Here is a 25409-nt window from a genome sequence, read left to right on the forward strand (position 1 = left end):
CCGGAACAGGCTCCCGAGCCTACTGGGAAGTTGCCTGTTCGGCTATTCCGCAAGTCGTCGCGTGACGACTTCAATCCCGGTGTTGCTTCTGCCTTGAGGGTAGCGTAGTTTGCCGCTTCCACCCGGTGGCTTCGGATCTCCCAGCCGAAGACATTCCGGGACGGATTCCAGATATGAACAGGATTCTTCGAAGATCATGTGTAAATGTGCATGCGGAAGGGAATCCCGCTGCCTCCTTCGACCACGACTTTCATCATGGCACTAGAGGATGGGTCGTGATAAGCCGATGGTTGACTGTGTATGTAAAACTACCGGCTCTGCCGTCCCAATGTTGGAGGAGTGGTACCAACCACCTACATCTCGCACTCGTATCCTTAAGTCTGTATACCCAGATGATCATGTCTCCTACAAGATTCTCCAGTGGCAAGGCTCCGCCGCTTTCGCGGTCCGCTCCCAAGCTGCAGAAGCGACTCACAACTGGAGTTGCAACAAAGGTGCAGGGCACCCTACAGCCCAGCAAAACTGCCCTCTCTCGATTGCCGAACAAGACGCTGCTACGGTCGCTGGTTCTGACCTCTCTCATGTCAAAGAACTGGCTCATGCGGCCCTCCCTTGCTGTGATCGATGCCATGACAAGGTCCAAGTCAGCCTTGTTGAACCCGGACCGTAACCCAGTCTTGAACCGGGTGCTCAGGTGGACCATCTACAACCACTTCTGCGCTGGCTCAACCAAGGAGCAGGTTGCCCGGTCAATGGCTGAGCTGAGACAGCTGGGCTACCAGGGGGTCATACTGGGGTTCGCAAAGGAGGTTGTCCTTGAGCCTGCTGAGGGGGCGGTTCACTCGGGCGACGCAAAGTATAGCCCGGCTTGCTACCGGATGATTGATGAGTGGAAAGAAGCAAACCTCGAAACGATACGCATGCTCTCTCCTAATGATTTCCTCTCGGTCAAGTAAGTCGAGATTTAAAGAACCCCAACTTCGGTTTCTAGAACCAGCCGCCCCCTATCAAAGCCTTGTTCCGAACCCCCTGGAGGCTAACTCTCATCCTCAGACTTACAGGCGCTGGGCCTGTCTGTCTCGACGCTTTGCAAGCCCGACGACCCCTTCCCAGCGCCGTCTCAGACGCCCTTGATGAGATCTGCATCGAGACGAAGAAGCGCGGGGCCCGCCTGTGGATCGACGCCGAGCAACAAATCCTGCAGGTCGGCCTCGATGAGTGGGTCATCGAGTTGATGAAGAAGTATAACCACAACGGAGATGTTCTTGTTTACAATACCATCCAGGCGTACCTGAAGGGATCTAGACAAAACGCTGAGCGGCATATCCTTCAAGCTGCCCGGGAGGGCTGGGCACTAGGCGTCAAGCTCGTTCGCGGCGCGTACATCGAGAATGAGGTCCGGTCCTTGATCCATGACACCAAGGAGGATACAGATAGGTCATATAACGACATTGCCCACATGATCATTTCCCGGGAGCTTCCTCAGACCAAGGGTGCCAGCGACCTAGAGTTCCCACCTGCGGCTCTCATGCTAGCCACCCACAATGCTGCCAGCGCAGAGAAGGCTATGGCAACCCACCGACGGAGGATCGCCGACGGGCTACCCACGACTAAGTTGGAGTGCGGCCAAATCATCGGCATGGCTGATGAGCTGAGCTGTGCTCTTGTGGATAGCTGCCAGCAATGCATTTCCGATCCTTCGACAAAGACTAAGAAGGACTCAGCGCCGGGGGTGTTTAAATACGTGGCTTGGGGATCTGTCTCGGAATGCATGGGATACCTCTACCGTCGGGCAGTTGAGAATCGGGGAGCTGTCGAGAGGACGCAGCACATGGTGGATGCACTGAAGAAGGAGTTTCGACGACGTGTTTTTGGCTAGGAGAATGTTGACACCAAAGGGATGAAGATACTTTGCCATACACGCCTTTCAGCTCTTGCCCATCGCGGATATATTAGCGAAGCAATAATTTAAGAGGTCCTTCAACTATCGCTCCCAATTTTCTTGTCTTCCTATCTATATGCGTTCCACAAGCCTCTTCCAGAGATGTTCCCCCAAGATGTTGGTTAGCTTTATTGGACTCCTGTATTCTTCTCCTGCTGTCGCACAGCCTGTACCATATTGATGGCCAATCACGAACTCCTTCCGACCCCCTGGCAAATACTAGCAGCTAATCAATCCGGCCATGCAAAAGTGTTCATGGTATTTATGACATCTAAATACACCACATCTACTGCAACGCAATAATGTCCATCTCGATGTCCGCCCCAGCCGGAAGCCTCTTGGCCTCGCAGGAGCTGCGAGCCGGCTTATGGGGGAAATATTCGGCATACACGTCATTCATTTCCTTGAAGTCATCCATATTTTGGAAGAAAACCTCATCATCGATTAGTATATATATCAACTATGGATATACTCAACATACCGTAATCTTGACGACCTTGTCAAGGCTGGAGCCCGCGGCCTCGAGGACTGCTCGAGCGTTCTGGCACATCTTGTGTGTCTTCTCAGCGATTGTACCTTCGATCAACTTGCCCGTCGTCTCAGCAGGGATCTGTCCGGAGACGAAAACCAGGCCGTTAGCCTTAATGGCCTGAGAGTAGGGCCCTATTGCTGAAGATGCCGTGTTATTCCTTACCTTCGTCATGCAGGGGGTGGACACCTACGAGTGACGGCCTTGGGGGAGAAGACCGGCTCCATGGCGGCGTGAAAAGGCACCGAGCTGAAGAAGTGACTACGTGTGCTTGCCTTGAAACCTGGACGATGGCTTCGAACACTGATGCTGACGAGCAACCGAGAGGCTTGGGCTGGCTGCAGGCCAGAAAGGGACTGCCTGGCAGTCAGGAGGCGGGCCGAGGAGTGACAGAGTGACATTGTGTTGCGAATGCTTGCGGATGTTTTCTGAATCTAGGAGAGTGTCCCTTTAGTTCCGAGTCCTTGAGTTTATTAAGTTATGATGTCCGATATGATATCGAGGCCAGAGCCCGGAATGGCGCCCCGGCAGGTACGTACTGTCCCGGGATCACACTCCGCAGTTGTCCCGGGATCACATTCCGCCGTGAGCCACCGTCCTCATGTCCACGATTCCCGGCTCCGGCATCCGCTAGACCCGGAGACTTGGAGGAACGTCATCGAAGGAGGAAAGTGCCCATAAAGACTCGAATTGTGCTTCCTTTTGGTCAATTGGAATAATCGTCACTCGGGTTTCCCGGTTATTCTATCATTGTATCTCTTAGGCTCACCATGTCTACTTCCGCTCTGCGTTCAATCCTTCGGCCCTCCGTAGCCAGCCGAGTCTCTGCCTACGGACGGCGCACGATGGCGACTGGTGCTACCAAGAAGGAGTGGCTGGCCATTATGCCAGACAAGGCTAATGTCTTGGAAATTAGGAAGAAGGTTAAGCCGTAGGTCATTGCCTCCCGTTTCACGTCTTTCGCGCACTGACGCCAGGGTTGTTGATAGAATCCACTACGAAGGCATCAAACCATTGATCGCGTCTGGAGCACTGCCGGCCGGAGGTGAGGTTACACAACAGCGGATCCAAGTCTTTTTAAATTAACCACCTGTTGTTTAGGTGCCATTTTCGAAAAGCATCCTGTTGATGGAGAGCCCGCCCAGTTTAAGGGCAGTGTCGTTGTCTACTCTGCCGAGACGGCTGAGCAGGTCCGCGAGATCATAGAGAACGACGTCTACGCCACTAGTGGCGTCTGGGACCTTGAAAAAGTCCAGATCCTTCCAGTGCGTCTACATTATCATTCAGATTCTACCCCAACGAGAGGGATGAACCTTCTCACTTTGTGTTACTTTAGTATGTTGCGGCTGTTCGTGAGCCGCTTACCAAGTGAGTGATGCTGGGTTTAATGGCTATGTATGGGCTAAAGAGACTCATCTTCTTTATTCTTTGATAAAACTTTTACCCTGTTCCAAAGACTCGTCTGTGATGACGCCCGATGTCACCGAGTGCAATGAATGTATCTCCGTCTAATACCCCAAATTTCCCCTCGGCACTGCAACGATGGAGCTTTCAACATCAGCAAGCCCTTCTCCAGAGACCAAGAGCGGGAGGCGATAGACGGATTCTGTGACGGGACTGTGATAAAGGTAGCAAGAAATGAGAGCTTCAAGTCTTGGGTGGCCACCCCGTTGACCAACCGGACTGATCTGGTCATCTCGGTAAGCTTCGCTTACAACGAGACTGGGTGTCAGCCCCGGGAGGAGTTCGTGCTGGGTGACCATTGCAGGGAGGGCTTTGCCAGCCTCACCACTTGCGACTGGGGGGTCACATCAGATGAGACCTATGGAGGCAGCTTTGTTGATAATGGCGGCCATGGGTGCGTCTCTTTTATCATTGGGAGCTCGACGGACTGGAGTGATGGGGGCGACAATGAGGGGCCTGGATAATAGAAGCCGTTAGGGTTGTATTCATTTGTCCGAGAGCCTCATGTTCTGTTATTGAATCATATACTTTTGCTATTGAATCGTGTCCTACACTGAGCCTTCTTCGGTGACAGATAACTCTCATACTCCTCCTGGAAATGCACCTCCTTCTCAGAGAACTGCTCTTCCGCTGTCGTGGCAACTTTCAAATGTACTCCCCGCCGAGGGTGATATGAATGAGGTCAGCCTCTTCCTTATCGCATCCAGCCGTTTCCAGGTTACGCGACATCAAGAAAAGAGGCACGGTCCGATGTCTCATCTCACTCCAAACTCCGCTACATTTTGTCATCCAGGAATTCTACCAGCATGATGCCTTCGGTGCCTCCCCTGACGGTGACTGCCGTATCAGATCCACGTTCTGAGGAAAAAGTAAGAAAGAAGCAGAGACAGAAAAGAGAATTTCAGTAGGCTGTGCAGAGCGAAAATATCATATCAGGGATGCTGCAGCCTGGATTAGAAGGTCAAGTCAGCTAACAGAGAGCCACACAAAGACTAGTGGCTCAGTCCTCTGGTGGGTGGGCTACTTAACTTATCTATTCGAGGATCGAGAATCCTGCTGAGATGACTCGAAGGCCTGTTGTCTTCATGTGTATACATGATCAGCACAATCACTACACGGCATGCGGCTACTGTGAGAGATGCTGTGTTCCACTGGACGTAGCCAACCACTATGCATGGGTACTCATCATACACGAAAGCGAGCAGCCAGGAAAGTATTATCGTGTGGGAATATTTGCTTCTCAAACCTTGAAACTGGACAGCCTTGATGGGATGAATGCTTTTAACGACCTGCCCTTGCAGAGGATTAAATTCTTCTAACATTTCAAACTGGGTATTTCTAGCAGGAAAGACGTTTCGAGAGAGACTATCTTCCGCGAGCGAGGCCGTAACGAATATACGGACTTTCTAGAAAGATAGACTACTTGCACAAAACAAGAAGAAAGAAACAACAATGCCAACCCTAATTCGCTCAGCAGATATAGCCTCTCATTCACTCAGCCATCAGCTACTTATTTAGAGTAAAGGTGAACAACAATCTTGCCCACAGCCTCCCATCCCTTGACCGTGTTGTCCGCACGGAAGCACGTATCCATAATCCTACCCGCGGCGCGAGCAATCTCGCTGCTAATTCTGGGGTTAGCTACTGGTCTCGTACATGTACTCTCTGGAACAACTCACCAGGGAGCCTGGGTTCCCTCCGCGCCGGCGGGAACGAATCCATCGATTGCAGCTCCGCCGATCTCACAAAAGCGCGAGCTCGCGCCGGCAATGACACAGGCCGTCTCGCCCTTTCCAGCGAGCTGATTGATGCACGCCACAGCATCGGGAACCTGGTTTGGTCAGCGATTCAGCAGTTGGGAGGGCGGTGGGATGTTGAACGAACATTGGCTGGTGCATAGGCAGTGTCGTGGCAAGTCGCGCGCTTGTCCAAAGAACCATCAGTGGGCTGAGAGTATTGCTTGGCAGCTTCTTCGGGAGATAGATGGTTGCCGTTGGGATTGGCAATGATATCATTCACCCAGCTTTCGACCGAGAATGGCTGGGCAGCTGGCAGGGCGGTGACCAGAGAGGTCGAGACCAGGATGGCCAGAGCGGAGAGGGTCAGGCGAGCCATTGTTACTGACGGGATGAAAGTCTAGTTGCGATTCTTGAGTGTTTTGGGGGTGGTGAAGTGGATGGTGATGAAGAATGAGCCTTGGATGGTAGTCATGGCTTCTTTATATACCGGGCTCCAAACTTGTCTGAGCGGTATATCTTCAAGTTGTGCGCCGAGACACGGCAGTTGGACTCTCTTTCCCAGAACAGAACCATAGTGCGCTCGACGACTCAACTGACGATCAATACCTTTTGATTGGCGGGGCTGTGCTTATGACAGCTCATGGGATTTGCATGAACAAACACCCGCACACCGTTGATAGTATGGATAGGGAGCTAAGAATAGTCTAGCACAGTCCACACAAACTCAGCTACTTGCTGACGGGCGGGGCTCTCCACCAAGCTACAATGTCACCTCAAATTGCCATCCCCTAGGTCCTGACAGACAGTCCTTAATCTGGGGCTGTATCAGATTGACCCAATTACATGCCTAGACTCTTTCTGAACCTCAAGATTAGATGCTCATTGTGGTGCTACATACACAACCCTTTGCTGACAGGGCAGAGGTCGTGTTCCTGTCGATCCCTGTTGGCCTGTCCGAAAACACACACGGATCGTCGCAATAACCGAGGGAGTCCACTGCGGGACTTCAGAAAGAGAGACAAGTAGGCCATGGCGATCCAATACTCAGTTGCTGCATTGGGTATCTTGCTGCGACAAGATTTGGAAAATTTGGCCAAATGTTGACAGCAATGCTTCTCGTTCCCGGTGGTGCCAGCATGAGACGGGATTGAGTCGCCTTGCTAGTCCGTCAAACTTTGAATGACGTCAACTTTAATACAAGACTGGGGGCGGAGACGATAGAGCTAATTTGACCAACTATGACATCTATCTCAGCCAGGTATAGACATAGTGCCACGGAACAACCTTGGCATTAAGCACCTCAAGCACCACAAAGCAACTCCAGCCGCTGCGTAGCCTTTCAGATGGTAATCATAGCTTTATCAGACAAGGATCGCGAACTTTCCCAATAAATCCACCTTGTCAACCTCTACCCGGCATAACACCCATTGCATCCATAACGGACTTTGCAGCGTTGCTTACCATGGGATGATTTCACTCGCCTCAATGGCAGCACGACACGTATCCTCAGGATATACGAGCCATAGTATCTGCTTAGAAGCCCGCCCAGTCATCCATCCATGTCATCCGAGATCCACGGCATCATATAGTCGAGACCCATCCCTTCATTCCCAATCGGCCCAGTTGGTCTTCTTGGGCTCCTCAGGGGCTAACTAATATTTCATGTAAGTTAGATCTCTACTTAGCAAAAGGTTTCTTAGAAAGAAACTAGGGGTATTTATATAATGTGTAAACGTCAAGTACAGGTGATCTACCCCAAGGGTCGAGTTTTCGCGCCAGCCAATCCACGTTGAGTTTTGTAGGATAAAATGCGGTGAAGATGATTCCGTCAAGAGCTAAAAGAGAATATTCTCGAGTCTTGGTGAAAAAGAGACCGCCACTGGCAGAGCGGTCCTCCCGAAGGAGAGGCGTTTGCTCCGAGACACGAAGAGGCATTCTTGTATAGAAGCGAAACGGCCAGGACACGATAGGTGATGAGGTTTCGAAGAGCTGTCAGAAACCGCTGCCGGAAGGCGTCTTTTCTACTCAGAGCGGTGTACTGAGAATGAAGGAGAAGAAATGTTCTTCATGTCAGCCTTGCACAGCCCACAAATGTGAGACATGGTTATACGGCAGCTGGTGGTGGTGGCTTTTTTCAACCCCTTCTGAGTGGTCAGAAGTCGGAACCGCGGAACCTAGGGAGCGTTCCCCGAGTAACTAACCCGAGGGTTTTCAGCTGAAGTCGAAAGTGTCAGGATAAAACGCGGGGGTTCGCATACAGTAGAGTTTGTCAATCCTCAACTTGACTTTACAAAATCAAAATGGCCATTCTTCAGGACTCCGAGGGTCGAAGACAGAACGACTTCAACTTTGGAGCCTTCCACGCCTATTTCTCGCGGGTTCGCCTTCCAGACACAGACTCATCTCATCTCTCTCTACCGTTCAACCTTCCGGACCAACAGGGACTTTTGCAACTGAAGAGGACTCGGCTCTTTGATAACGTATTGGTTAGTGTTGCGGTCGACTCGGAGATGAACCATTTTAGTAAGCTGGATTTATTGAAATATTTCTGGAAGAACGGGCCGGACACACCATGTGCGCACTGCGGCAGAGACTTTTCTAACACAAACCCCCCTGTTCGCACCATTGCCCTTGATCCAATCTCCAAGGAATCTGGGAACGGCCGAGTACAGAAGCCACGAATTGTTGTCATCAACCGGCATCTCGACTGCATTCGTGAGGCACAGATTCCCTTCATCTCAATCTCGCACGTTTGGCATCCTGCAATTTCCCAAGCCCACCTCACCGGGCAAACCTCTTCCCATGGTGCAGACTGCCTGTTAGAAGTAGTGTTGGAAATGCTCCCAGTTATTACAAAGACATTTGAGCCATCATCCAAGGTTGTGGAGATCTGGCATGACTACCTCAGTGTCCCCCAATGGACGCGAGATGTCCAGCAAAGTCTGCTTCTACTTCTCCCCGAGATCTATAGCTCGTCCACGACTACTATCTTTCACTTGGCCGATGTCCTTGCCGACACAATCGCGGGGGCTGCCGCTTACGACACTGAATATGACGCGCTCGGCAATGTATTTCGCGCCCAATGGTTCACGCGAATGTGGGTTTCCCTCGAGTACGCGAATTGTACCCGGGCCTTCCTCTACACGGCGGATGACGTCATCGTTGGAAATCCTACAGAGTCGCACAATCCATTTACTTATCTACTGGATGGCCTTCAGCAAAAGCTACGGAAGGTCTTCGAATCAAACCCGGAGGAAACGCTGGAACATTTCAGTGATACTCCGATTCCGCTCACGGGACCTCTTGCCGATATGAGAGAAAGTGTTCACAATGGACGGGCATTGACCTTTGGAGAGGCACTGTGCTTTGTCGCTGCCCGGGAATGTCAGAACTATCGAGACAGATTCCTCGCCATGGTCGGCTTCCTCAACCTCACGCCCTCCTCACGAGGAAGACTTGACCTTCCGAATGACCCTGCCGCGGCGTGCATAGAGGTCATGAAATTGTGCCTCGAGCGGGGGGACTACTCTCCCCTCCTCCTGATAAGCGATATCCTTGATTCGGGCTCAGCTACATGCTCACAGGCACTGCGCTGGGGCTCGGGCTATGGGTCAATGCACCCATGGATGTGGGATCTCGGAACCCAAGTCTCCCCGCCTGTATCTGAGACGATTGATGTCAGGGGCAACAACTTGTCTGTGGAACTCGAGAGTGTTGGTCATGTTGATTCATTCTCTGTCTGGGAACCATCCGGTGAGATATCCGAATCAGTGCCTCTTTCCAACCTTCAAGGGACCCTTACCCTTTTGCTTGATGAATCTGGACTCGTTGATCCGAGAGACCTCATATCAGCACTTAAGCGGACTTTTGCGGTCCCTCGTTTCATTAGGAATCCCCAGGCTCCCCTTGCTTTCAATGAGTACAACAAAGCGATCCACAATTTTGAAGCGAGGTTGCGTAACCTTATGCACCTGTATAAGGCGGCACGAGACGAGGAGTCCAGATATCAATGTACCCTCGAACTGGCGAAATTTCTCAAATTCCACGATCCCCTGGCCGGAACTGCTGGATCATTCTCCCGCCTCACTTTTTCCACGATCCCTACGGGATCCTCATTTGCGTACTACGATGGTGTGGGAACGGTTCATTGCGACGGTTGCAAAGGCCATTTTGCGTACAGATTCCTTCTCCGAAAGGATACTCTTCGCATGATTAAGAGTGCGGATCATTCGATCAAACTGTACCGTATTCCTGGGCTCCAATATCAAAGGAGCTTACCAGACGGCGTTGGATTCCTCGTGCTTGACGGCACTATAGTCGGACGGATGGCATATGGCACTCCCGCATGTGGGTGCCACGTACAAGAGAGGGTGGAAATCCGAGGCGAGCAAAATGTTGTCACACGTCGTCCCAAAAGGTCATGGGCCGTACCTCATGAAGTGTATCCTGGCAGTGCTCGGCTATTTCACCCTTTAGTCCTTGCCGGCTCTGCAAATGTCCCCAAACGTTCACGGGCTCGGCCCGCAGACTTTGAAAAGCTCCTTACCAGTTACCAGAGACAGTTCTCCTCATGGACAACTAAGCAACCTCGAACGCCCAGCAGGCTAGGGCCAAGCCAACCCTCAAAGGCGATCGATATCCCATCCACCAGTAGGGCTTCGAGCTATCCAGGAGGAAACGACTTGATGTTGAGGAGGACGTTGGAGCTACAGCGAGGCGTTGTTACGCAACGTTACGGTCTAGGCTTCTCACGCCCAGCAGCGAGTGAACGTGCAAATCTATGTAATTTAGCTTCCATAAAGTCCACTCTTCAGCTGCCAGTTAAGGCCCAGAGACGGACCCTCATTTGGTCTCCGGCGATATCAGTTATTCAGAGGGTTAGGACTCTTGCGCGAGTATTTTAGCTTTATCATCAGAGGTGCATTTCGGGCTCGGGTTAGTCCCTAAGCCCCACCACCCAGAAACCGCCCATCATCACGAACATCGCTCATTTGAAGCATTAAAAATAACATCAATTTTAACAACATAATAATATTATGAGAATATTAAATCTGGCATTCCTATAATCTCTAATTACTACTTATGAAATAGATCTGCTTTTTTTCACTTCCTGACTTTTTCTAATATCTCTCTTAGCTTTAGAAGCTTTAATATCTCCTAATAAGCCTTATTAATATTAGGAACCTTTACAAAGCATACATTTATGCATTAATATAAGTCTTAGGGTTAGGGAACTAATAGCTATAGTTAAGATATACTTTTCTTAAAATAATTAAAATAGTATTTTATTAAAGAGTAAAACATACTATACTATATAGCTAGATCTTTTAATATATATTTCTTTTATAACCTTTTAAAAGAGAAATCTTATATATAATCCTATAGTCTTAATACTATAAAAAATAATAAAGGTAAATAATTAATTAATAATAATAATAATTATACTAAGGAAAAAAGCCTAAAGCTCCTCTTTCTTATTATAATTAATATACTTAATAAGTAAGCTATATAGATAAGTAAGCTATATACTTTTCTTATCTTATAAGATTAAAATTATAATAAAAATACTATAAACTATTTAATTAATTAAAACTATTTATTATATTTTTTCTCTAGATATCTTAATTACTACCTAATAGGTCCTTATATTATAGCTAGGCTTATTATATATATTAAAATATTAAATCCCTAGTCGCGCTAGCCCTCTTACCCTCTTATATATTTATTTTTTTATTATTATCTTTATATTCTCTTTTCTTTTTAGCCTACCCTTATATCCCTAGGTAAAATCTTAATCTCTTTTTATTATACTAAAATCTTAATTATGCCTAATCTATATAAGGGCCTTAAAATTATAATTATACCTAATTTATATTTTATTATAAAGACCCTATCTTATTTTATTTTTAGCCCTTAAGGCTATTAAAAGTAACTAATTAATTAAAACTACTTATTATACTCTTCCCTAGATATCTTAATTATTACTTAATAATATTATAGTCTAGACATACCTAGAGTCATGTGATACGCGGTACCCTATAATATCTAGCTAATCTATATTAAAAGTGAGCTGCTTACTCTAACGACCGTAAGCAGTTATATACCACTTACTATAAGCGCAATAAGTAACCCTAACTCGCTTACTTAAGCCTTAGCAATTTATATAGTATATAAGATATACTTATTTTACTTTCTTATATAGTAGTTACCTTAGCTATTAATATAACTTAGTTATACTTAATTACCTTAAGTATATTACTAGATATAACTTATACCCCTTGTTTAAGACAATGCTAATAACCCCTTACTAATATAAACCTAGCACGACTAGTTTACCTCTTAGGAAAAATATAATTATTATATTTTACTTAATACTTATTTTTATATTTAGCTTAATATTTTAGCCTCTTTTTATTTATATTTTCTCCTTTTAAAACTAATATTATAGCTTATTAATCTCCTTAAATATTATAATTATTTCTAATTATAGCTTCCTAGGAAAGCTAATATATATAATATAATATTACCTTTTAATTTATTATTATATTAATATTAATAACGTACATGATAAGCGAGTGGGACAGACAAGCGAGCGGGACAGCTAGACTATGCACTAAAACTAGGATTTTTAAATAATTCTAGAAAATTCAAATTAAGCTAAGGAAAGCTAAAAATTAGAAGTTAGCTTAGTTATATAATATATTATCAACCCTGATTTTTATAGATTATTAGAAAAATACCCTATAGGGTAGTTTAGAAAAAGTATATTCGCACTGTATAAATAGCTATTTCTCTATAAAGGAGATTTTTTAAAAATCTATAAAAATTAGATATACTTTATTTATAAGTTAAATAGCTAGAAATACTCTTTATAAGTTTCTAGCTATTTTATTAAAGTTTTTATTAAAGTTTAAAAATCCTAGTTTTAGTGCACAGTCTAGCTGTCCCGCTCGCTTGTCTGTCCCACTCGCTTATCATATACGTTATTATTATTTTTATCTTATCTTTTATTTAGCTTTTAAGTTATTTTATAATTAGCTCTTAGATTTATTATCTTATCTTAATTATAATTAATTAATATTATTTTACCTTAATTTTAACCCCTATGCCTATTTATATTACTTATACTAGCTATTTACTAAGCTATTTTATATTTTATATTTATAAGCTCTTATCTCTTTATATAAACTTTAATTACTTTTTTATACCTTAGCTAGCTTATACTAATAGTATAATATTTACTTAATATTTAATAATTATATAATATATATTATTATTATTTACCTAATCTAATTAAAAATAAATTATATTACTTTTTAAATATTATTATAAATTACTTTTATTTTATCTTAATTAATAATAGTTATAATTTATTTATTTATTATAAATATATTTTAAATAAGCTATTATAAGTTATAATATTATAATATTATTACCTTTAGACCTCTATATTATAGCTTAGCTTATATATATAAATATAAAAAGTACTTCTTAAAGTAGCTATAAGTCTTAAAATTACTCTTTAATTTTATAATATTTTTATTAATCTTATTACTTTTATTAACCTAGGTTTTAATTAATTATTTTTTTAGGTTAATTATAAATAATTAATTTACCTTAAGCTATATTATATTATTAATAATTTAGCTTATATTAATTTATTAAATAATTTTATATTATAACTCTTTAAATAATTAATTTAATAACTATTATATTTTAATAACCTAATTATAAAATATATAAGTTAAATTATTTACCCTAATTTATTTATTATTATAAAATAATACTTTTTTATTATTAGCTTATTATATTAATAGCTATTTACTTATTTTCTTATATTAGCCTTTCTTATAAGCTATTTACTTAATAATTATACTTATAATAATATATATATTAATATATATCTATTTAGTATATTCCTCTTAAAATATAAATATAATATTAATCCTAACCTTATTTTAATTATAGGGTTAATTTATAAATATTAATTTTAGAAAAAATAATTAGCCCTATTATAATATAACTACTAATATCTCTATATATAAATACAGCTCTATATAGCTAAGTAGGTATAATTAAATACCTAGTATAATATAAAAATATAATAAAAAGTTTATATAAATATTTTTATTAATATAAGCTTAAATTAAAGTAATAATAAATAAAAAAAACTATCTTATTAAGTGCTTTATATTATAATATAATTATATTTTTATTATTTATTATATTATTATTTATATTAGTATTCTTATTATTCTTGCTTTTATTTATAGTATTATTACTTTTTATTTCTTTATTTTTATTATTATAAAAATTATTATTATAATTACTAAGAAATATATCTCTCTTTAGCTTTTCTATAATATTATATAATAAGCTTTATTATTTTTTAATAAATTAAATAGCCTCTTATTAAAATACTTCTTTATATTTAATATAATAAATTTATTAATAAAAGCTTAGATATTAATAGCTAATAAATTAATATTTATTTATTAATACCTTTTTTTTATACCTAACTAGTATTTTATTTAAATTTAATATTATAATATTAGCTAATTCTTAAAGTATTTTTATTAATATATTATTAAGTTACTAATAATAATAATTTACCTTATAATTAAAACTTTATCTATATTATAATAATAATAAATATTTATAAGTTACTTACTTATTCTCTTATTAGGTCTATTTACCTATTAGTATTATTACTTATATTTACTTAGCTATTTTATAAATATTAAATAAGTCCTAAGAGCTAAAGTATTTTACCTAACTTGTGACGATTGTATTCTTTCCCAAGGGATAAACCAGTCGTGCTAGGTTTATATTAGCAGAGGGTTATTGGCGTTATCTTAAACAAGGGGGTATAAGTCACGTCTAGTAATATACTCAATATATTAAGTGTAACTAAGTTATATTAATAGCTAAGGTAGCTAATATATATAAGAGTATAATAAGTATATTCTATATACTTAGCTAGTCGCTAAGGTCTAAGTAAGCGAGGTTAGACCGCTTACTAAGCCCATAGTGAGTAATATATAATTACTTATAGTTATAATAATAAGCGGCTCACTGTATACGCGGATTAGGTGCCTATTATAGGTATATATAGTATATAACCCTAGGTATATCTAGGCTATAATATAATATCCCCTCTCTATTAGTCTTATCCCTAAGGCTATTTCCTATGACTATAGCTATTTCTTTATAAGTAACTAACTTCGACCTATATTTTTTATTTTCCGCGTGATACTAACGCGATATTAGGCCATATAACTAAAAAGAAATCTAATACTCCTTTTTTTACTAAAAATCGCTATATTCTTACTTTAGGGATTAACTAGTTTAGTTTCGAAGTAATACCTTATTCTTATTATTTGAAATGGGGTATTATCTATAAGATAATCTCGGGTTCTAAGAAGTATGGTTTATATATATATTTGGGTCGTCCTTATAACGCGATAGGCGTCCCTCTAAATTCTTATGCGTAATTTCTTATCCTTTGCCTAGGCCCTTTGCTAATATCATTAGTATCCCGTATTATCGAGGAGGCTCATCGTCTAGACGAGCGGGAGGCCACTACTAAGGAGCTACTTACTTCCCGTCATGAGGCCTTGCGGAAAGCGCAATAAGACTTAGATAAGTCTCTTTCCTAGCTAGAGTCATGCCGGAAACGTAAGCGGCAGCTAGTATCGCGTAGTATAGAGATAACTCGCAAAGGCCTAGCTTCCTTAGATAAATTAAAATAATCAGAGTAGCGAGAATCCTTACTTATAGAAGATATCTAGACTATGGTTTATACTAATATCTTAGATTTAGGCTTCCTTAATGATTTTATTATCTCCTCTGATATTATTAGTAGAAGTTCCTTAGAAGGTATTATATATTAGTGAGGTATTCTAGTAGTTCTTATATATTTTCTAAGTCTAGGTAGTTTTTTTATTTAATAAAATATATTATTTTATTATTAATTTTATCTATATTAAGGATAGCTTCTATAATATATTCTTCTAGTCTATTAACTTTAGCTTCTGGTTTATTATTAATTTTAACCTAAATAGTATCTTATACTAATTTAAGTAGTAAAATATAAAAGATTAGATAGAGCTTAACCTTAGGTAATAAGTCTAATTTATAGTTATATTTTAAGATCTTCTACTTAATTTTATATAGTCTAATATATTTATAGTTAAGTTTTTTATTTTATTATTTTATTTTAATATTTTTTATTATAAGGTAGATTATATCCCCCTCTAAGAAGGTTAGTCCCTTAATCCTTTTCTTATTAATATAATTTATTATTTTATTTCTAATAAACTTAAGTTCTATTTATATTTCCTTATATAGGTTTCTTAGTTAGTCGCTAATAAGGATAGCTTTAGGATTAATAATAGTATCTTATATTTATCGGTATATATCTAGCGTAAATCTAAAATTAGCATAGGCTAATATAATCTTTATGCTTTTATTTATAGCTATATTATAGGCTAGCTAGGCAGCTAGTAGTTTCTTAACTTAGTTAGTTTATTTATAATTAATATAATATTAGAGATATTATTCTAGTATTTAATTTATATATTTAGTCTATTTATCTATCTCCTTATAATATATAGTAGAGAGTTTATAATTAATTCTTAAATATCCTATAAGGCTTTATTAAAATTTTAAAGCAAATAGAGGTCCTTAATTTATAATAATTTCGAGTAATATACTATATATTTTAGTAATATAAAAGTAGAAAAGGTATATAAATTCTTTTATAATTATTAATTCTCTATAGGGTATAAAATAGGAAAATTTCGTGAGTCTATCTATAATAATAAGAATACTATTATAGAAGTTTCTAGTAGCTAGTTCTTCTAATAGGGGTAATTTTATAATAAAGTCTATAATAATTAAATCCTATAATTACTCTATAACCGGGAGTAGTTATAATTTCCCATAGGGTTTATAGCATCATGCCTTAGTTCTTATATAGAGGTTATATTAATTAATAATTATTAAGATAATCTTCTTTATTCTAGGGAATATAAATATTATTTTAATTTATTCTAGAGTTTTATTAATTCCTTAGTATCTATATAATTAGTAGCTATATATTTTATATATTAAATTATATTATAATTTATTTAGAACTTATTACTTATTTATCTTCTTATTATCTAGGAGTTATATATTATATTCCTAGATTTATTTAAGGAGTAGGTTATTCTATTCCACGGTATAGGTATTCCTTATAGTAATATAAGGTATCCCTATAGTTTAGTTATATTTATATAGCTTTAATAAGTGCTTATCTCCTAGCTATATATAGTTATAGCATATTCTATAATCGAGGTAATTATCTAATCTTACTATAAGGTCTTCTTATATAAAGTATTAATATATTATTTCCTAGAAATCTCTATTATTAAGTTTCTTATTATATTTTATAGTCTAGTAGTAATATTTAATAAATTCTTCTATATATTTCCGTGGTATAAAGATGCGTTTCTAGTATATAATTATCCCTTATTAACTTCCTATTTAGTCTACTCGTTAGATAATAAGTCTCCTAAGTTCGCTAAGGGTAATATTAGCGATAATCTTATTTTTCTATTTATCCGTCAGGTAGTATAGCAGCGTTTATTACTTAGTATAAGTAATTATCTATTACTTAAGGTATCTTTCCTATGTGAATTATAAGAGTTATTCTTTTGCTCTAATCCTTTTAGTATCTAGGTCGGGTCATCGGCTAATAGCGTCTGCCTTGCTATTCTTTGTTCCTTTAATATAGATAATAATATAGTTAAATTCTAAAAGGTATTCGGTATATTATAGTTATTATCTACTAAGTTCTTAGGTTTTCGCGAAGTAGGTAATATTCTTATAATCTATATATATCTTAATCTAATATTTACTTCCTAGAAGATAATACTAGAATTCTTTAAAGGCATTAATTATTATAAGGAATTCTTTATTGTAGATAAGGTAATTAAGTTTTACTCTGTATAGCTTATAGGAATAAAATGCGATAGGGTATAAGAGTCCTTTGTTATCTTATTATCTAATTTAGGCGCCTAGTGCGAAGTCTAAGGCATCTATTTTAAGTTTAATTTATCGAGATAAGTCAAATATCTTAAGGACTGGTTCGCTTAGGATAAGTTCCTTAATTATATTAAAGGCTCTTCTAGCCTTATCTCTAAATATAAATATTTTATCCTTCTTCATGAGGTTAATTAGTAATATAGTAATCTTCCTAAATTATTAGAGGAATCTATAGTAGTAATTAGCGAAATCAAGGAAGGCTTATACTTCCTTAATATTTATTAATTCCTTTTAATCCCTAATTACTAAGACCTTCTTAGGGTCTATATATATTTTATTATAAGAGATAATATATTTAAGAAATTCTACTTCCGAGGCATAGAACTTATTCTTCTCGGGTTCTATTAATAACTTAGCGTCTTATAGTATTTATAATACCTTATAGATATATTTTATATATTCTTTTTTTATTTTAGAGAAGATAAGGATATTATCTAGGTAATATATAATAAATATATCTAGATATTCTTATAGTATATTATTAATTATTTATTAGAATACGGTAAGTATATTAATAAATCTAAAAGGCATAATAAGGTACTTAAATAATCTATACTTAGTATAAAAAGCGGTTTTTTATTTATATCCTTCTTTAATTTAGATAAGGTTATAGGCTCCTTTGAGGTTAAATATAGTAAAGTACTTTATTCCAAAAAGTCAATCCTTTAATTCGCTAATAAGGGGCAATAATATTTAATCTTTAACTATAATAATATTAAGTATTCTAAAGTTAATATAGAGTTAGAGCTTACCATTCTTTTTTAGAATAAATATAACGGGGTATCTAATAGATAACTTACTTTCCCTAATATATCCTTTCTATAATATATCTTCGATATATTTCTTTAATATAGGTAGTTATACTTTATTAAGTAGGTAAAGTTTATTAAAGCTAGGTTACTTCCTATTAATAAACTCGATTTCTAGGTTATAGTATATATACTTAGGTAGACCTATTTTAAGTTCTTCCATAAAGAGCTTCTTATAGATATAGTATTATAATAAAATATTCTTAAGTTATTCTTCCCCTAGTATCTATTTAATTTACTTAAGGTTTTCTTCTAACTTATAGAATTACTTTATAACACATATGATTATTTACTATGCCTATTATTTTTATTTATTATAGTATTTATATTATATCCTTTTAGGTAAAGAGGTATCTTATATTTACCTCTTCTTAGCTTCTCTAGTATCTTTAGTAGAAGTTTAAGATCTTATATTATATCCTAAGTTATTATTTATTATAAAGGATGCCTTATTATTAAAAGAGAGTACTTAGCTAGTTCTCTAGTTAAGATATAAGTTATAGCGTTATAACCATAGGTACCTAAGTATAAGATTATAGTACTTATTAGGTATAATATTAAATAATATCTCTTAGTTCTTTCCTTTAACGAAAACCTTAAGGTAATTAATCTTATAGTTAATAACTCTATTATTATAATTAAAAGGGGTTCCTTCTAGGTTAATAACTAAATAAGGCGTTTATTTATACCTCTATAGTAGCTTAAGTCTATTTACTATCGTCGGGTTAAAGTAGTTCTACTTAGCTCCGCTATCTACTAAAGCATTTAACTATTCTCCCTTAACTCATATTTTTAATTTTAGGTATTATTACCTATATACTTTATTTATAGAGTAAAGAGCCTTCTAGGGTAATACTTTCCCGTATTTATCTATCTATTACCCTATGCTAGATGGGGTATCTAGTTTTTTGATTTCTTAATAGTATAGCCGAGGTAGTTAAACTTATACTTACTATTTATATATGCCTCGTAGTTATAGTTATTCCTAAAGCTATCTTACTATTACTAGTAGCTTTCTTTTACCTCTCGATCTGCTTTATACCGGGCATTACTTAGCTCTCTTAGTTCTTCCTAGCTAACCTTCTTTTGCTAGTCTTTAACCCTATGGATTACTTACTTTTATTTCTAGATAGCTTAGTATAGGTCTTTATAGTACTATGCGCATATTACTCCGATAGAGTTATACTAATAAAATACTTAGTACCCTTCCGTCTTATACTATATATAGGGGTTACTATTTAGCTAGGCTAATAGGGCAACGGGGAAGTAATCTTATTTCTATTTCTCTTCCCTATATTCTTTATACTAGTAGTATTAATAGGATATCTATGAGATACTAGGATATTCCTTATGCATAGGGTATATTCGCATATTATCTCGGGGGTTAAATAGTACTTCCTTATATCATAGGTTCTTAGCTAGTTCCTAGTAGTAGGCTCAGAGATAGATCTCCTATATGTGCGCTATATCTATATATTCCTATGCCATGTAGATATACCGTTCTTATTTATTATTCTAGTAATAATTACTATCTTCGTTATAGAGTTATAGATAGGGTTCTTCCCCTTATAGTTTTTTATCGGTTTTCCTTTTTTCTTATTATTATTCCTTTTAGGTCTATTAGAGTTCCTTCTATAACTTTGCCGCGTTATATTTAAAGTTAGTTTAGGCTAGGTCTCTAGTATCCCTTCTAGAGATCCGGTCTATGCGTCGCGGTATATAGCATTCCCTTTTTTATTATTTATATATTTCGTTATATTCCCGTAATGCTTTAAGTTAGTATCATGGATATAGATTATAGTTATATCGCGTGGGATCGTCTTATTAGTAGTCCCTTCTATATATAATAGAGGGCATATAGGGGGGTATCGTATTATACCCTATGATCTATTTCTTATAATTAAAACCTTCTATAGTGGCTTCCTTAAAGTCTACTTATTCTATTATTATTAATAATAGTTATTACTTTTATCTCGTTTATACTTCTATTTCTTTCTATTTAAGTCGCCTAGTTATCGCAATAGTGACTATTCGTTGGTTTATATTACTTAGTCTGGTTTTTTCCTATATCGTCGGCTCGGGGAGTAATTATTATTATATAGGTTTATCCTCTTCCCGTGCTTTTGCCCTTTATCCTACCTAGCTATAGATTTTCTTATTATTAGGTTTAGGTCTATAGAGGTTCCTTTTATCTATTATGATATTATATCTACTTCGTGATATCCCAAGCGTCTAGGTAGTATAGCTATTTATAGCCTATAGTCCTAGTTAGTAGTATTTAATTATTTCTTACCTTCGGGGAGTGATTATTATTCCCGGGGCTTATAGTATCCTTCCTAGATATTATATTACTTCTTCTTATACTTATTTGCCTTATAGCCTTTCTTATAGTAGTAGTAATATTTAATATCTTTAGTCCCTCGTTAGGCTACTCTTAGCTCTATAGGTCCTGGGTTAGTGCTATATAAGGTATTATTTTACCTCTTTTTGCCTTAGTTAGTATCGAAGCGGGGGCTATTAGCTTTACTACTAAACTTAGGGTTCTATAATTTCTTCTAAGAGAATTATTAATTATTAATTTTAATTACCCTACCGATATAATCAATAAGGTTATTTAGCTAATTTTCTTTATAGAGCTCGGCCTATACTTCTTTCTTAAGTCTATTAAAGAAAAAGGATATTAGCGGCTACTAGTCCTAGTTAAGTTTCAATACCAATTAGAGGTACTTTATTCCATACTCCGAAGCGGATTAGGTTTATCAGAGTGCTTTAATCTCTCTTTTAGCTTATGCCTTTTCGTCGATAGTCCTAAAGGCCTATCAGAGCGCTACTTCGAAGGCTTTATAGTCTAAGTATAGATTACTAGTTCATAGCAAGAGTTTAGCGAATAGGGTAATAAGGTATTCCCTTATAATTAGTTCGAACTATATAGCGGCGTAGTTCTTAAGCCTTCCCGCGGCATACTAGACCCTACTAGAGGCCAGGGTAAACTAGGTTAGGTAATAGGTCATAAAGGCCCATAGCTATATAAGGAAAGTTAGTAGCTTATATGCGGTCCTATTGAATATTTCTAGTAGGTTTAGTTTTAGGACTTCTCTTATATCTTTTCCCCTTATAGTAATAATAGCTATATTATTAATATCCTAGATACTATTTAGGTACTATATATTCTAAGCGCGCTAGGATTCGCCTATCTTTTCGATAAGTTCGCGGAGTCTATCTATCTCGGTGCTCATAGCGGTAATTTAGGCATAGAGCTATTTGACTTCCTCGTCGTCAGAGCTATCCGCGTTATCTATTTCCTCGTCTAGGTTAGCGGGAATAGGTGCGATAGGCGCGGGTAGATAGTTAATAGGTAGAGCCTACTAATAGTTATTAGCGGGAGTAGCCTAAGTAGCTATTATGTTTAATATTATTTAAGGTAATATAAGTAATCTACTAAATAAGAGCTATTAATATATAATAATTATATTTTTTCCTAAGGGATAAACTAGTCGTACTGGGTTTATATTAGTAGAGGGTTATTAGCGTTATCTTAAATAAGGGGGTATAAGTTATATTTAGTAATATACTTAATATATTAAGTATAACTAAGTTATATTAATAGCTAAGGTAGCTAATATATATAAGAGTATAATAAGTATATTCTATATACCTAGCTAGTTGCTAAGGTCTAAGTAAGCGAGGTTAGACCGCTCACTAAGCCTATAGTGAGTAGTATGTGATTGCTTATGGTCGTAATAGTGAGTGGCTTATTATATACGCGGATTAGGTGCCTATTATAGGTACGTGTGGCACGTGACCCTGGGTATATCCAGGCTATGACATAACTTAGCTTCTTAACTTATATTAAATTATAATTAATATCCTTTTTTAAATTACCTTTTTAAAATATTATAATATCTTTTACTTTAAGCTAAGCTTAGCTATTAGTAATTTTTTTTTATAATAACATATATATATAGCAAGTGTCTCAGTTAAGCAAGTATCTCAAAAATCCCTTAACCTATATTATCTTTATTTAATTAATTAATTCCTCACTGCCCAGCATATCATAAACTAATTATAAGGCTAGAATGCTTCTTGCGCTTTAGGCCCTTTAAAATAACCCTAGATTAAGTCTTCGACGCGCCGCTAATATCTATATAGTCTCTTAGAAGACCCTTAGCCGCCGGCAAAAGGGTATCTAATCTCGACGCGATATAATCTAGAAATCATATCGGCTATCTAATCTAGAGGAATAGATCCTTATTTACTTTATTCTCGACCTAGATTCGCGAGGATTTCTCCCCTAGCTTCGTGGTATTAAAGAAATAGCTAATTAATTACTTATTGACCACGATGTATTACTAATTAGCATATATTAGGCTTATAACTTTATTAGGTAATACTTAGAGCTTAAGATATATTTTTTTTAGAAATATAACTACTAGAGAGCTAAGTGCGAAGATCTAATTATTATTTGCGATTAATTTCGGCTTATAATAAATATAATCGCAAAATATAGTATCTGATTAGATAATATCTATAACTTTAATAAGATTAGCTTCCTTATAGGTATAATTATAAGCAGAATAGTTATTATAGGCTTAGAAAGGTATTTAAAGCTAAAATTAATATAACCTAGAAACTAGGAATAGATTATAGTTATTTAAGCGATTAATATAAAAGGCTAGGCGATCTAGCTATTTATTATTAATATAGGTTAATATTACCTCGCTAATTAGTATTAAAATAATAACCTCCCGGGCGATTAGGTAATTATAATAACTTAAAATAGCTAGATTAATAATAAGACTAGTCTTAAATAGATTAAATATTTTAACTAATATATAATTAATTAATTAATTAATTCTTATTATCTCTTAATCCTTAATAGCTATAAAAGTTATTAATTTATTAACTTTAAGAGATATTATAAGGAAAAAAAGATTATCTAGCTTTATATACTACCTTATTTATCTTATTTACTCTAGCCCCTTAATATTAGGTACTTTAGCATACTAAAAAAGGCTTATAGTTAAGAAATAGAGTATTTAATTAGATATTCTATTACTTATATTTTAAAGACTAAGTTCTTTTTAGCCTTCTATATAGCATATAAGGCTATTATAATAAAAAAAAATATTAAAGAGGCTTTTAAAGGAGCTAGCCTTATTTTCCTTAACCTAGAAAATATAGTCTTAAAGCTTAATATATAGCTATAGACGCTAATGCTAGTTAAGGAGGTATCTAATTAATTAACCTCTTAGGCATTAAGGACCCCAAAGACTATACTTAAGGCCTAATCTTAATCTAAATACCTAAAAAAATAAATTAAGAGGTATTAAAATAGCTCCCTAGAGTTAATCCTTAAAGCCCTAAGGTCTCTTAAGAAGGGGATAAAAGTAGTTATATATTAGGTTATATTATTAGTTACTAAAAATAAAGACCTTTAGGAGGCAAATAAGATACTTAGTTAGCGCTAGAGGGCAAAAAGAATATAGCTATAAAAGAGAGGGGTTATAATAATAGAGGAAGGAAGGTAAGTAATTAATTAAATAGATACTAATATATAGGTAATGGCTAAATCGTCGCGGAGTAATAATTAAGAGAGGTTAGCGCGACTAGGTATTTAGTATTATAATATCTATAGTAAGCCCGGCTATAATATAAGGACCTATTAGATAATAATTAAGATATCTAGGGAAAAGTATAATAAGTAATTTTAATTAATTAAATAGTTTATTATATTTTTATTGCGATTTTTATAAAAAAGGTTAAGATTTTTAAGATATTTATTTAACTAAGATACTTATTATATATATATATTACTATAATTTATAATATTAGTAATATTAAATATATTATTAATATTATTATAATCTTTAATAATTTAATATTATATATATTTTTTACCTATTTAAGTCTATAATTAAACCTTAGTTTATTAAACCTCTATAATATTATATTTTATTTTTTTTTAATAATAAATAATATTATCTTATATTATTATAAGGTATCTATATATAGCATAGCTATATTTATTTAATATTAAATATATTTTAATAGCTATATTACTATTTATTAAAAATATATTATTTTTTATATTAATTAAACTTATATTAATATAATAATTATTAATCTCTCTTAGCTTATTACTTATTAAGTATTATATTTATTAAAAGTATTTCTTAAATTTATTAAGCTAACATACATATATAGCGAGCGACATAGTTAAGCAAGTAATACACTTTTCCCTCTTATATCTAACTTTTTATTTAATTAATTAATTCCTAACCATAAAATATATCATAGTTAAATATTAAGGCTAGAACCCTTCTTACCCTTTAGGCCCTTTAAAATAATCTATATCTAAGTATCTAAAAAGCTATAAAGACTTACTAAGTCTCTAAGCCAAGGCTATATTAGCGACGAAATAACATTTAATCTCGACGCGATATTACTATAAATTTATATAAGCTATTAGATCTAGAGGAAGAGATACTTATTTACTTTATTCTTAACCTAGACTCGCGAGGATTTCCCCTATAGCTATATAATATAAAAGAAATAGCTAATTAATTACTTATTAACTATAATACACTACCTATTAATATATATTAGGCTTTAAACTTTATTAAGTAATACTAAGAGCTTAAGATATATTTTTTTTAAAAATATAACTACTAGAGAGCTAAATATAAAGATCTAATTATTATCTATAATTAGTTTTAGTTTATAGTAAATATAATCGCGAAGTATAATATCTAATTAGATAATATCTATAACTTTAATAAGACTAGCTTTCTTATAAGTATAATTATAAATAGAATAATTATTATAGGCTTAGAAAG

The 25409-nt window shown here is 36.2% G+C and overlaps 4 protein-coding genes across 4 annotated transcripts; 2 read left to right on the plus strand and 2 right to left on the minus strand.

The window, feature by feature from the left end:
• Positions 1-398: 398 nt before the first annotated feature.
• NCS57_01465200 (uncharacterized protein) lies at positions 399-1879 on the plus strand (the record flags this gene model as incomplete). Its single annotated transcript, XM_053064248.1, has 2 exons — positions 399-952; positions 1054-1879. 2 exons carry the CDS (start codon positions 399-401, stop codon positions 1877-1879), a joined length of 1380 nt encoding a protein of 459 aa, XP_052906531.1.
• A 349-nt stretch (positions 1880-2228) lies between these two features.
• NCS57_01465300 (uncharacterized protein) lies at positions 2229-2872 on the minus strand (the record flags this gene model as incomplete). Its single annotated transcript, XM_053064249.1, has 3 exons — positions 2229-2375; positions 2424-2611; positions 2665-2872. The coding sequence occupies 3 exons, from the start codon at positions 2870-2872 to the stop codon at positions 2229-2231; spliced, it is 543 nt and encodes a 180-aa protein (XP_052906532.1).
• A 369-nt stretch (positions 2873-3241) lies between these two features.
• Positions 3242-3843, plus strand: NCS57_01465400 (YCII domain-containing protein; the record flags this gene model as incomplete). The annotated part of the gene is made up of 4 exons (XM_053064250.1): positions 3242-3402; positions 3461-3516; positions 3573-3736; positions 3808-3843. 4 exons carry the CDS (start codon positions 3242-3244, stop codon positions 3841-3843), a joined length of 417 nt encoding a protein of 138 aa, XP_052906533.1.
• Positions 3844-5445: 1602 nt separating this feature from the next.
• NCS57_01465500 (uncharacterized protein) lies at positions 5446-6050 on the minus strand (the record flags this gene model as incomplete). Its single annotated transcript, XM_053064251.1, has 3 exons — positions 5446-5560; positions 5615-5766; positions 5820-6050. 3 exons carry the CDS (start codon positions 6048-6050, stop codon positions 5446-5448), a joined length of 498 nt encoding a protein of 165 aa, XP_052906534.1.
• Between the last annotated feature and the right edge of the window lie 19359 nt (positions 6051-25409).

The sequence above is a fragment of the Fusarium keratoplasticum genome, chromosome 13 (genome assembly GCF_025433545.1).
Source record: "Fusarium keratoplasticum isolate Fu6.1 chromosome 13, whole genome shotgun sequence".
Classification (NCBI taxonomy): domain Eukaryota; kingdom Fungi; phylum Ascomycota; class Sordariomycetes; order Hypocreales; family Nectriaceae; genus Fusarium; species Fusarium keratoplasticum.